Here is a 14570-nt window from a genome sequence, read left to right on the forward strand (position 1 = left end):
AATAATAGTTTAGGACATGCATGTATATTCCTATTACTGTCCTACGTTGGAAATACGATTTCTAAAAGAAGTAATAAAATAAATACTTTCGCGAAAATTGATATATGATAATGTGGGACCATACGCTTTTATAATAGACAAATATCGGATCACACTTTTATGTCGTATGTCAATGTTAAATATCATTTGATCATGTATCATTTATCATGATAAAATTATTTTTTTAATAATCGATCATAATAATTGTTATTGGTTTAACTTCATCGTTATATTAAATAAAAGTTTAGATAAAAAAGTAATGTTAACGTGTCTTACTTTGAATGTATGGTTGTGAGATTGATAAAATGAAAAAAAAAAACATTTCTTGTATTCGGCTGTACGTCAGATTTGACAAATTGTTTGCTGGTGGCTGATGTCTGGTTTTACCTGAACCAAAAATTTGCTAATTCTGTAATTACATTTAGTTGAATAATTCAAGATTCGCTTATTAACATTTTTTAAAACTTTCCACGAGGGTTTGCCAGATTGGTCTCATCAAAAAGTTATCTTACATTTTTTCTGTAAAATGTACAGGGAAGCCAATAATTGACCCCCTTAAAATTTACATGGGATTTCCTATGTTCCGCTCGGCGACGCATCACCTGGTATAGAAAGAAAGAAAGAAAGAAAGAAAGAAAATGTGCTATATTACGTAAGACAACAAAATCTTGTGTATAAGCATCCTAAAAACTAAAAAATTCCAAATTCACTTTAAATTTCAAATTTCAAACAAACATAACATCTAAAACACTTTACCATAAAATTTACACACATTACCAAAATTATCATAATAAAACAGATTGAGAAAAAAAAGATCTTTTTGATAAATTTCATTAAAAAATAAGTAAAGCTCAAATAAAACAGAATTTAGAGGAAGTAAATTAAATTATTTAATAGGAAACAAAACTAAAACACTAAAATGATGTCAGAGCACAGGTTAAAAGGTATCATTAAAAAAATCGTCAAGGTTATAATATGCCCTGGATAATAAAAGTGATTTTAATTCCTTTTTGAATTTCTTAACTTCTAAAATTTGTCTAATACATAGAGGAACATGGTTGTAAATATTTTTGCTAAGGTATATAAGTGAGTTCTTGGTGAGGGAGGATGTAGGGATTGGTAAGGGCAAATCGTTAACCTGGCGAGTCATATGACCAGTGTTAGAGGGAGGTTTAGGACATTTATGAATAAGAGTAGCTGTTTCTAAGATAAAAAGAGAAAAAAGAGTTAGGATTTTTTGAGATATAAAGAGAGGTTTACAAGAATCTCTTAACCCAGCGGAACATAGGTATCTAACTGCCGTTTTTTGAATCACAACAATTATGTTTAATAATCCCTTGTTGCTTAAACCCCAAAAAGGCAAGCCATGACGAAGATGGGACTCAATAAGAGAAAAGTACACTGAACGTGCAACTACCCCTCCCAGCTCATGCCGCGCTATTCTTACTGCAAAGCATCCAGAGGATAATTTTGATGCAAGATTTAGGATATGATCTTCGAAGTGAAGGCGACCATCAATGGTAATACCAAGGAACTTATAGCTTTCTTTGTTTTGCAAGGGGGAGTTTTCACTAAACATAAGGCCCTGAACGTCACACTTAAATCCCATAATAAAGGTTTTGCCCACATTAAATACAAGCCTGTTTGCAGCACACCACTCCGATAAAATCTTAAGATCTTTAAAAACCTGGGCTCTAACATTATCAGAATCTCTATGATTCCATAAAATGGTGGTATCATCAGCAAACTGAACCACTTTGCCCTGCAGTTTTAATGAACCCAAATCATTTACATAGAGCAACAATAATAGTGGTCCTAACACTGAACCCTGAGGTACTCCAGTTTTAAGGGATCTGGAATCGGATAAACATCCAGATACTGTAACTCTTTGGGTACGATTAGACAGATAGGATTCCAGCCATTGCAATGCCACACCTCTGAAGCCATAATTATTGAGCTTAGACAGCAGTATTCCATGATCTACACAATCAAATGCCTTGGATAAATCGCAAAACACTCCCGCCGCGGACTCTCCAGAATTTAAGGACACATAGACACTCTCCAAAAAGCCGAAAACAGCGTCATGAGTCCCTTTTCCCGTTTGAAATCCAAACTGATTTGCAGATAAAATGCAATTATGTGGCAAAAAAGATAAAATTCTGATTTTTGCAAGTTTTTCAACTATCTTGGAGAGGGTAGATAATATAGAAATTGGACGGAAATTACAAGGCTCACTCAAATCTCCACCCTTATAAGGAGGGATAACCACTGCCTCCTTCAAACATGCTGGAAAGATGCCATTATGAAAGGAATTGGTTATGGCAGAAGCTAAGGCATTCAATGCTGAGTCAGGCAAAAGGAGTAGTAATTTTGATGATATTCCATCAGCTCCAGCTGATTTATGGTTTTTTAAGCTTTTAATTGCATCTTTAACGTTAGTAAGGCTAACAGGATAAAAGAAAAAAGAATTTTGGACTGACACTTGTTGAATATAATGCAAAGGATCAATATTAGTATTCACATCCTTGAGCAATAAATGAGGAATATTACAGTAATAATCATTTAAACTATTTGGTCTTACTTCTGGTTCTGAAACTTTCTTGTGAGAATGCCTGAAGTCATTTATAATTGACCAACATTCTCTCTGCCTATTTGAGGACATATTCAAGCGGTCACTATAATATTTAACCCTTGCTGCTTTTATCGTCTTTTTGTATAGCCTACGATATTTCTGAGGATAAATAATAATGTTTGCATTAGTTGTAAACTTGCACAACTTAGCCAAAAAACAGAGGTTTTTAGCTGAAGTTCTGAAGCCTGCTGTGACCCATGGTTTTCTATTTTTCATTTTAAGCCTCTTTTTAGGAAAACACTGATTGATCTTGTCACATAGCACATGAAATAACAAAGTAAACGGGTCATAAAAGACAACGGGGGTATAAAAGAATTCGTTTCGAATTACACTGGCCATTTTTCACGAGCCCGGCTTTAACGTGACTGTCACATCACCTTTACATCAAAAGCGATATCAGAGCAAGCAATAGAAAGATATATAAAGGTATTGTCTGCGTATTGGCTAATAAAACCATCTATAAATCCGGTAATGGTCAGATACTAGCAATATTAGAGGTCTTATGGTAGGCTTAAGGTGTCTCTGTGGCTCTACCAGGAATGATGCTTCCTCCACTGATGGGCTAATACAAACACTTTGATCTAAATAAGATGCAATCAGTTTGAAACAAACTGCTGTAGGATTAATAAAAATAGTTATTTTTATTAATCCTACAGCAGAGTTTTATGGAGGTCTTTTGATTAATCAAAGAAAGGCACCGCTCTTTGATTTTTGTCATTAATTACAATAACAAAGAATCTAGTAAAATAACTGGAACTGAATCCACATCAGACGACTCTAACTGACTCTCAAAAATAATTATTTCTATAATAATAAATTTGGTCATGTGTGTATAGTAACATGACCAATTTTATTTTTGGGTACCAAAATACTCATGCGTTAACATGCAATATCAAAGGCAAAATATAGCAAATTTAGTAAAAATGAAGTAAAGGGAAACTACAATGCTTTCCCGATTTTCCACTCCGACTAGTGAATGCCCCACATGCGGCACAACTCGACCTGGATACATTCAATTTGGATAAAATTTTAATTAGTAGAGGGGAAAGTAGGAAAAATGTTATCATTTTCTTTTTAACTTGTGATTACATGTTATTGCAAGTTAATATATTGACTTCCGCACCCAAGATCCGAGTTGGCCAAAGGTGTCAATTGAGAAAGCACGAGAAATATCAGTAGTACATAGACCTCAGGTAAAACATTACGGTACTACATACAAGGTATCCCATAAATAATAGTAAATAGTTTAATAGCAGATTCTTTAAAAAAAAATGAGGTTAAGTTATTAAATTATCATAGTTCGAAAGTCAAAGACAACCAAGATACAGGGTGATAAACCTAATGTATTTTTTTTATTTTACCCACAAACGTAATGTTTTTTTTATATGGCAAATCTTAAAAATAATGTCATAGAGGGCAGCAACATCCTGATTTTCTTTTAACTCCGTAACTTTTTTAGGCTTGTCATAATTAATTTTTTTATTTAACATATGCAGTGTGCAAACAGTTTTGCTTAACACAAAGGTTAACAATATTAAAGTTTTCAATGCGCTTAAAATAAAATTTTTTAGTAGGCTGTGCTTGACAAGATGAATTATTTTAAATGTCATTGTCACTGTCAGGGTTTATGTTCTTGTCAGTTACTTTGATGAGTAATTACAAAAACTCAAACTCACTTATTTAGTAACCTTATTTATTACTTTTGATTGCATTCTTATTGTTATTTAGTTCTGTTAGTTATTTTTACCTATTGCGTATGACGTGGAAGTCAAAGACCTTGGCCCGCACGAAGTCCAGACTTTAACCCATTAGATTTTTGCATATAGAAATACATTAAATTAATTGTAAAAAAGTGCTGCTAAGTCATTTTGAAAAAAGGCATTATTTTTTAAGATTTGGCAATCTTTTAATAAAAGCATTTTAAATGTATTGAGACAAATTGAGGTCCTGCCGATAGTTAACTGGCAAATATTCAGAATTTAAATTTTTTATTTATCTTTCATATTTTATTAATCATTCGAAGTGTACTTAATAAAGCAATTCAAATGGTTTATGAATGCCATTTTTTTTTTACGGCATTGAAAACTTTAATTGTAAATATCTCGAAAAGAGTTAATTGGAGCGAGATTTTTGAAGTATACCTTTTTTAAGTAAAACTTATATGATATATTATAATAAATGATGCCTAAAAAAGCCAAAAAAGAGACGGAGCTTAAAAAAAATCAAAATGTTGCTGTTGGCGCCCTTTATGACATAATTTAGGGGAATGAAAGTAGAGTGTAACATTCCCACGGTCATTATTGCACCAAGAAGTCAAACGACTTGTCATAATCGATATAAATTACATCTAACTGAACTTTATTTATTTTATCGCAGTTACAAATAGATGCTAACATTTTCCAAGCGTTCCAGTTGATCTGGACTTGGCACGTACAACTTGCCAGATTCTGCAACGTATGTTTTAGAGAACCATTGAATATTTTACGATATTAGTATAAGAACTTGTGCTGCTGTGCTTAATAAAAAACTAATTTTTAATATATTTTATTTTAATATTCATATCTTTATCATTCACACATTAATTTGCTTTATTAGGAGTTATTTACTATCTACACCTATTGGCGTTTTATTTTAACTCTAATACATACAATATTATTATTTACATTTAGTTAGTAAATACCTAGACTTTATTTTTTAAACTATACATTCAATATATTAAAATCGATATTTAAAAAATAAATATTACTTTAGTAAATTAGGAATTCTTAATCTACATACATACATACATATGTGCATATGCATTTACAGAATATAAATAACCTTATCTCAGAAATATGTCTAATTAATACAAAAATAAGATTTTCATCAGTACTGACAAAATTTTTAGGGCATTTTTTTACATTACATCTACTGGTATAAAAATAGAAAATATGACTTTCTAGTGAAATTATGATACAATGTGTTAAAAAATTATTATTTATTACCAAGGATCTATCTGTAATAGGTATTCTATATTTGTATTCAAAAAGTATTAAATTTTGTGAATAATCTGAATGGAAAGCTTAGCCAAGATAAATTAATTAAAAATTGTTTAGAATAATTTATAATTTTTTAGATTAAAAAGGATATAAGGAATGTGCACTTATCGTAAAAAAAGCCTCTACTGAAAAAATTTGTTTAAAGTTTCATGTTCTAGACTTTTTCATCCGTTTTTGTTAAAATTTTATTTTTCAGACCATTTATTGTAATTTCAAATGTATTCCCCAATATTTCTTTTTTTAAATATTCCTTTTAAATTATTTTGTATATCGACTTAGGTCTGGAGTGCGGAACTTAATGTAAACTATCAATAACAAATCTCAAGTTAAAAATAAAGATGGAAAGCGCTTTTCCTAGAGTCGTGTATAAGCTGCTTTTGAACAGTTCAAAACAAATGTTCAGAATGGACTTTCTCCTTAAATTGTTCAATTGGTTTAAGATCTTGGCTATCCGCGGGCCATTCCATTATTGGTACCTATGCCAATATCATCCAGATATTCTCTCAGTGCCTGAACTTTAAGACAGCATTATTCTGCATTAATGGAACCATGGCTTAAAGCTTACTTTTCCATAAGAATTATGTTCTTCTAAGATCTTGTTAAGATCTTTCATTCCCTCTATTCGCTCATGACCATCCAGCGACCTTAAGTCAAATGTGTATAGAAAATTTTTACACTGTTCGATATTTGTTCAATGAAAACGACTAAGGAAATATTTGCATATTAAGAGACACAGCAGTAGAACTTCGATCTCTTTAAGACTTAACAATAACGAAGCGATTAACATGCATTAATAAATTTTCCAATAGGAATGATTTTCATGAATAACTTCTCTAATTATCAGGGCAACTATTTATAAAATAAACATTACGTTACTGCTTGATATTTGTATTAAATACAATTTGATAATTTTACTATACATAGTCGTTCAACTGTACTAATAATTCATTGATTGATTCATATATTGATAAATAAGTTAGCAATTTATTTACCTACATAATGAAAAACCACCTATCATCAACTGAAGCTATTGGAGCCTCATAAGAAAAGTCGTCTATTTGGCAATTCGACTTAAAAAGCAACTTGAAAATGCTCCTGACTTTTTTTTAATTGTCATTTTAAGCTTTTAATCGGGTGGTTAACTTGGGAGCAAAACTGAGTAGAGAATTTATATTATATTTATGGATTTATTCCTTATTGAAAGTTGTTAACTTTTAACCAGAACTTTGTATAGCCTATCCCAAGATGTTTGAAGTTTCGATGACAGATCCTTTCGGCTCTTAGGGTATTAAAGCTAAACCATGTTATTGTTGTTGTACCTCTGGTCTTTAAAATTTACATCATCCGCGTCCTTCATTCGATCGCTGGCATCTTAAATGGAAATGCGGACTTGACCACAAATAAAGTCAATTCTTTTCCGCAGCTCACTGGCGTACACCAAATCGGCAGGTCAATTTCTTTAATAAAGCGTTGGCGACAGTAGAGGCTTCTTGGTATTATAAAGGGTATCCTTCAACTCATTTGCCTAGTCTATCACGACCACGATTTATTTATTCCCTGCTTCTGATTCAGAAAACGGTCAAGTTTCAATGGGACTTGTATGAGACTCCACGTTGTATTGCCGTATCAAAAGCCTTCTATTTTCTCTACGGCCTCTATTTCTTGTACCAGTCCCTTACGTCTGCCTTGCTATTGATCCAGTTTTCCCATCTATCTTTCTTACTTGGCATGGATTTCCTCTGGCAACTCCTAAATCCGATATTTAAATCAAATAATTTGCCTTTTTTCCCCTCTGCCATCGTGATCAATTATTTGCTGCCAGAAGAGCCCATCTTCCAAAATTAGGGAATACCATTGTGTTCAATATGACTTGACATTGGAACAATATTTTGGAACTTCTTCCCGTCTTTTTCCCTTTCTTTATCCAGCTTAGAACTGTCTGGATATCGGGATCACCCTTTTGGTCTTTTATCAGATCCCCATTTTGCCAAGTATCGTCGACGATGGTGGTTCTTAACAAATGAGTATCTTTTTAATCTGCCCACTGACAATGCTTGCTGCCCTCTGGATAGGGTCTTCTTGATAGGGTATCTGCATTTCTATAGATTCTGCCTGCTCGCTATTCAGTGTCAAAGTCAAACTCCTACAGACTCCCAAAGAAGTCTTTTTAAATTTGCATGGTCAGTTCGCAGCAGGAACTTTCTCCTATAGAAGTACTTGTAGAAGTGCTCCATCGCTTTGACAACCTTAAGCATTTTTTGTCGCGTAACGCGATACTTAAAATATCCATTGACGGCTCTACGCTCACATTGCTAGCGTTGGTGTCCAATACAAATTTTCCTTTAGGTAGGAAATAGCTCAGGATAAGTGCGCTTATCAGAGCTCTCTTTTATAGGGCACGCAAGCTTTCTGACAGTCTTAGGACTATTTAAATTTTTGTTCTCCTCCTGTTAGACTGGTGAACAGTTTTGCGATGTTGACAAGTTCTTCCACATAGCGGCGCTAGTCACTGCACAACCCTAAAAAACTGCATAGCTCATGCTTGTCTTTGGGAACTGGTCAATATTTGCTACTATAATATTAATTATTGCTTTGTTAGTTATAGAAGAAATCCAAAAAGTTGTAGTATACAATCTGATAAAAAATATCTTTAAAAAAATAAGAATAGTGATAAAACATTAAACGTAACAAGAATTTAAGTTATAGTTTTACAAATCCAAACTATTACTCAACTTATACCTGGTAATTGTATAATTTCTAAACACATTGTATACTAAGTAGAATTATATATCATTATACAAATTATTTATCGCATTTAAATAGTCTATTCTGAGGTTCTAGAAATGGTAAAAGATACTTTTTAGAAAAGCTTGTGCGTTAGTTGCCTAACGACTATTTCCCACGTTTATTAACAATAATATTAAAATATTGTTAATAAACATTGCGTAGAAAATCCTACAAAAACTACTAAACTTAATACTAGAAGAAAATGGAAATATAATCAGGGAAGATTTTTGGAGGTAATGGAATGTTTGTTTTCTTTGGTAAGATCATAATCATCCGAATTTGATGTTGCATGTGTTCAGGAGGTGTTTTGTCGGACTTGCATAGTAGTCTTCATATATACGAGGTTTTGATAGGCATGTATTCCCAATTATTATCATCTATAAACTAAGAGCTAAGGAACCTTAAAAGGGATAGCACCAAACTTCTAGCAGATATGCTCATTGCAAATACTATAGCAATGCACTGAGAAATCTACAAGACTAATATTGAAGAACTTCTTAATAGAAGAAAATATCGACATTTATCAAAAAATTCAACAACTACCGTAGAAATAATCTTTCGATTTGCAGATGCGATAAGTACGACCTCCCTAATATAGCATCCTTCTCTACCTTCCTATTCCTTTTAAAACTAAAGAATTCACGAAATTTCTTTCCAAGTTAATGTTTGAGGTTCCAAAGACAAGCTAGGATGCTTCGATGTAGCGTCTACACCAATATGTCAATAGGAAAATTTCGTAGCATTATCCGTGACAGATTCAAAGAGCCAGCGCTAGTACTAATAGGGATGATGAACTTCTTAGAGGTGTGTCTTCGTAACCCTCGTTCCAATTAATACACTTCTGGTTCCAGTAGTAGGACGCATCTACATTAAACGGTTTGAAGAATATGCGAATAACACCGCGCCATGTAAAGCTCATACTAAGTTTTGATTTTGATTTGGGGACGATACTTTAATCATCTGAGACACAAACATAATTTATTAATGTAAATCGTTTGATGATACAAAATTATTTAGTTAACTTTACATTTAAATGCAATAAAAGTCTAATCAAAGTAACGAATAAAATAGTAAACAGTATGGGAATAAATTGAAATATAAGAGCGCGGTCTATGGTAACGTTAATAGAATAATGATAATCTTCGTATTTCACACAAGATCGCGTGCTAAAATATGGCATGCTGTGGCACCTTTTAAACTTTGGTTATTTTTAAGATAAGCTGGATGTAAACTCGAATCACGCATTTATGTGGTTATCAATGAAATGAGAGCCGTTCGCCTCGGGCAATCGGCTGGTCACTCGGCACCGGAGCGACTAATAGCTTCATATATCGAAATCACGTATTGACCACGCAACCAGTATTGCTTTATTTTAGTATATCTTAGTGATCAATAAACTAATTGAAGTATGGACACGACGGATTTAGAGTATCTTGTCAGTTTATATAGATTAGTAGTATATTATACAACCAACCCATGACTATCTGCACTAAAAACGAGGACTTAAATTCTGAATATGACTAAATATCTACAGGCAAATTCCTATCCCAGGATATCCCCCATAGTAAAACTGTTGAAAGAAATTAATGGCAAATCAAATAGAAAGTAATACTGTTCAACAACCTGATGAGTCAATAGGTTCCATGAAGTTCAGCATCAAAGCTACTCTTAAATCTAGCATTTAATTTTGAATTTATCTGGTAGAGGAAATATTTATTTCCATCTGTCTATGTGAATGTGGTGACTCATAAAACAGATCTTTGCAGTAAAAGCAAAAATAAAAGCTGAGCCATATCAATATTAGCACCCTAAAACTATAAATCCATTATACGGCGTCCCTATGAACAAATGAATGATGGTTCTGAAAAATGTAAAATAAAGAAACCGACAACCGCAGTGCAGTTTTTCAATTAGTTTCTCTAACAGCTTCGCAGATTGTACATATGCTTCACCAAATTCGGACACCCTATATACTTGGAGGACCTCTAAGAACTACATATGAATCAATTAAGGGAAAAGTTTAAAAGCTTAAGAAGGTCTGCGACATACCATTAAAATATTTCTGACCTTTCCATTTGACTTGAAGTTTACATTCCTTATTATTTTAAATTTTCTCGTGATACCAGCAACTGTATTCCATTTAAGTATGAGACAAAAATATAATTGTGCATAACTTATTAGGAAATAAGATTTTAAAGCGTCAAAAGATTCGTCACGAACATTCTGTCACTCTTCGACAGCCAATAACTAGAAAACACTAAAAGTAAATCGTTTTTCATCAAAAGATGTCGAGAAGTTTATAATATTTTTTTTAAAATAAAAGAGCATAGAAAATTACAATACCTAACTTCAGCATATCTGAAAGTCCTGATTCTGCTTAATGCAGTTTCTAAAGATCCTCATATATTCTCATGCTATTTACGTTAATTTCATTGCACAGAAAAAGGTGTATCTAAATAAATAGTTTTGGATCTAAAATATAGATGTAGAGATAAGAATAATGAAAAGACCTGCAAAATTATAAATATTTCCTTCTTATGGTATATTTCATACTCGCCTAACACATCGTAACTAAAACTAAAAAAAATATGTCAAATTGAAACATATCGACCTATGTTTTATAAATCAGCCTTAAGAGAAAGTATAATTAGAAAAATGTTCAGAAATATGAAGTATTTGGCGCATATTTATTAAAGAAAAAAAACCAGTTACTTTTGTCTTTTACGCCAACCTATTTTTTAAAAATAAATTTCACATATGCATTTTACACTAAAAACTCATTATTGCAATTTGTTTAATTTTATTTTTATTTATAAAATGTATATAAAATTTAAAAATAAATGTAACCTCTCAGCCTCTTGAGCAAGTAAATATTTTATAATCATAATGTATTTATCTAATTTAAAATCTCATATGCGCGCAGTTAATCAGATTTTTCAAAAAGCACAGTTTATAAAACCTATTGTATTTTCAAATTATTAGATATTATAATGCTTATAAGAGTGGCTTGTAATTATAATTTATCAATAAGCAGAACAAGCATAACATAATAGAACATGATAAACGTTCCTTATTTGTTTGTGCTAATGTACCATATAAAAGGTTTATGTATGTACATACATTTAAGGATAATAATCAGTTTTAAAAAGTACGGTTTTATTGTAATAGGTTTGCTGAGATTTACTTGTTATTCATTTGGTAGCAGACAAAGCAAGGCGGAGGCCAACGGTATTTCATATTAAGCACACTTAGCAGCAACCCAATAGTGCATAGCAACATGAAGTAACTTATTACATTGATCATCACAAGCATAGAATGCTTAAAGAATGCATTCTACGCATTCTATGCCTAGAACGCATAGAATGGTGCGACGACAGAGTAAAGTAACTTTTTCTTTCGGAACTCTCCATTAATATCGTATCGGATCTAAGCATTATGGAAACGCACAGATCTAAGAAAAAATTTTAGTCTACAGTTCTTAAAAATTATTGAAATTTTAAAAACATGTATCCGTTTGTTCTTTGGTGGTCAATAGCAATTTCAGAAAATAATGGCAAGTTGGGAGGAAACTTAATTTACTCTATTTTTTGTTTGGACACTCAATAAAGATTTAATTGCACCAAAGACTTAAATATAATCATTTTTAAAGCAACAGAAAACTTTGTCAAACGTTAAAGTAATTTTTTACGGGTTGAAGCCAAATAATATTACTAGTTTAAGTGTTTGATGCAATAGGATTACGTAAAAAATATGTAGATTATTCATTTAAACACTGTTAGCATTTTTCCTCAACCACGTATAAATATCTTCTTTACTTTTGCTTAGCCAGTTAATATTAAGTTGTATAATTTCAAGGCTTTGCTCTAAGGTTCTTGATGCTGATCCAATATTCATTCCATTAAAGTATGTTGTAACCTGAAATAGAAATATTATTATGGAATATGCTTGAAATGCTTATTGAATATGATTAAGAGTTTCACAAAAAAGCAAATAATGTTTGGTAAACTTTTAAATTTTGTTATGAATGTGATCTATATATGTATTTTTATATGAAAGCTGGTTTCTTTACCACAGAGATCCTTGCAATTTTTCTAGTAAATAGAACCGTTTTGAAGTAAATTGTGCTAGAATATCTTAATTAAGTCACAGACTTCATAGAAATCTAAATATTTTTTAAGCTCTTAATGATTTTACGATAGTTTCATTCGAGATCTGATGAGTTTCTTTACTAAAAGATTATTTAAAGGTCTCCAGGCTGATCTACTTGACGCCTTAAAGATATCACGCAGGTTATTTGTATACTGACTTTTCCAAGGCTCTTGACAGAGTTAACCTTAAGATTTTTATTTCCAAGCTGCCCTTTGTTTTAGTGAACATCTACTTTAGAGGGATCAAAAGTTTTGAGATCAGTTGACAACCTCTCACGTATTTGGACTTATATTAGGAGTACAACAAAAATCTCAATCAGGCTCTCTTTTATTTATGCTTTTTTTGAATGATAATATAATGATAGTGTAAACACCGAGAAACCAGCTAATTCTCTATCATTCTGAAATGACACACGTGGTGCACCGCACGATATCTCGTAGGTTAAGCGGGAATCTTCCGGACCAGCATTCTGCCGAGTATATAAAAAGCCGCATCTGATAATAGAACTGACTACTATCAGCGATATGAGGTAAAGTTCGAAGTATTGACGATTATTGGCGGAGATTTAAATAGTTGTATTTAAATACGGTAAAAGCAAATATCTCTCGCAGTCGTGAGTGATCGTGTTTTTGTAGTGATGTTCGTAAATAAACTAGTTGATTATTTTCCATTCATATTTCCCACCTAAGGAATGAGAAAAACGCTACAATATCATCATATCAGAAATATTATTGATAAAAAGTATGTCATATAAGACAAAAGGCGACTCGACATGCGTAATGTTTGATGATAGGATTACTGTTAGTTAGTCTTCTGGACTCGATTATCTTTGTTCAAACCTACATACAGTTGTAGATTGTAAAGTAGTTAGTGCGGGTCTCTCAGATCACGAGGCAATTGTTGCGTCTGCAGCCTTAGATTCTTGTATTCCCTCTAAAAGGGATAAATGTAGATACTGCAAATTGTTTTCTCGCAGAAACTATTTCAAATTTGAACTATTATGCACACAGTTTAACTGGAACAATATCTTAGGCTATCCTGATCCAATGGAAGGCTTCCACTCGGTACTTTTAAACATTTTTAATTGAGCCTTTTATAAGAACTGAGCTTTGAGCTTCAGATCTTATAAAAATGAAGAAAAAGAAATCTTGGTACACAAAGGGAATAAAAGTTGCAGCAAGCATACAAGATTTTTATTACATAAGAAAATTTTCATTACAGAATTTTTACTTTATTAATTACTACAATAATTACAGGAAAATTTACAGATCTACTCTGAAAGGGACTAAATCTCTTTATTACTCGGGAAGAATTGAAAATGCCTTTAATAAACTAAAAAAAACATGGAGGATTGTCAATTCTCTGCTCTCAGCTTGAGCTTTTTCTAACTTATATTAATGTACCAGAAACTTTTTTCTTTTTACCCACTGATGCGGGGGAAATTAAATTCATATTCAAAGAGATAAAGGACAGAACCTCGTCGGGATGAGACAGATTGCCATTAAGTGCCATTAAAACTCTACCTACACCGGCTTTAGTTTGTTTAGCTCATGTTTTTTATAAATGGCCTATTTTCTCCCTGTCTTAAGAGGGCTAACATTGTTACAATTCACAAGAAAGGTGATCTGAATGAAACTTGCAATTTTCGTCCTATAGCATTGCTTCCTGTGCTGGGAAAGATAGTGGCTAGTTAAGGTGAGAGTCGTTAAATTTCTTAACAGGCATAAACTGCTTGAACCGCATCAGTTTGGATTTCCTGGGGAGCTGTATCTCGTAGGCTCAATACGAGTGACATTGTAGCTTCGGCATTCTGTGATATGTCGAAAGCTTTTGATTGCGTGCACCATTCAACCATGTTACGTAAGTTGGAAATTTATGGCTTCCCAGGAGTCGCCCTGAAGTGGTTTTGCTTTTACCTCACATCG

General features: G+C 32.4%; 1 protein-coding gene across 6 annotated transcripts in view; it reads right to left on the reverse strand.

Moving 5' to 3' along the window:
* Window positions 1–5567: 5567 nt before the first annotated feature.
* Window positions 5568–14570, reverse strand: part of LOC126748736 (endoplasmic reticulum aminopeptidase 1-like) — a 48608-nt gene continuing 39605 nt past the window's right edge. For all 6 annotated transcript variants that reach the window (XM_050458146.1, XM_050458151.1, XM_050458149.1 and 3 more), the window contains one exon: window positions 5568–12411. In XM_050458146.1, the coding sequence (XP_050314103.1) occupies window positions 12262–12411 (150 nt within the window). In that variant the 3' untranslated portion in view covers window positions 5568–12261. The remainder of the gene's footprint in view (window positions 12412–14570) is intronic.

The sequence above is a fragment of the Anthonomus grandis genome, chromosome 22, assembly GCF_022605725.1.
Source record: "Anthonomus grandis grandis chromosome 22, icAntGran1.3, whole genome shotgun sequence".
Taxonomy (NCBI): Eukaryota; Metazoa; Arthropoda; class Insecta; order Coleoptera; family Curculionidae; genus Anthonomus; species Anthonomus grandis.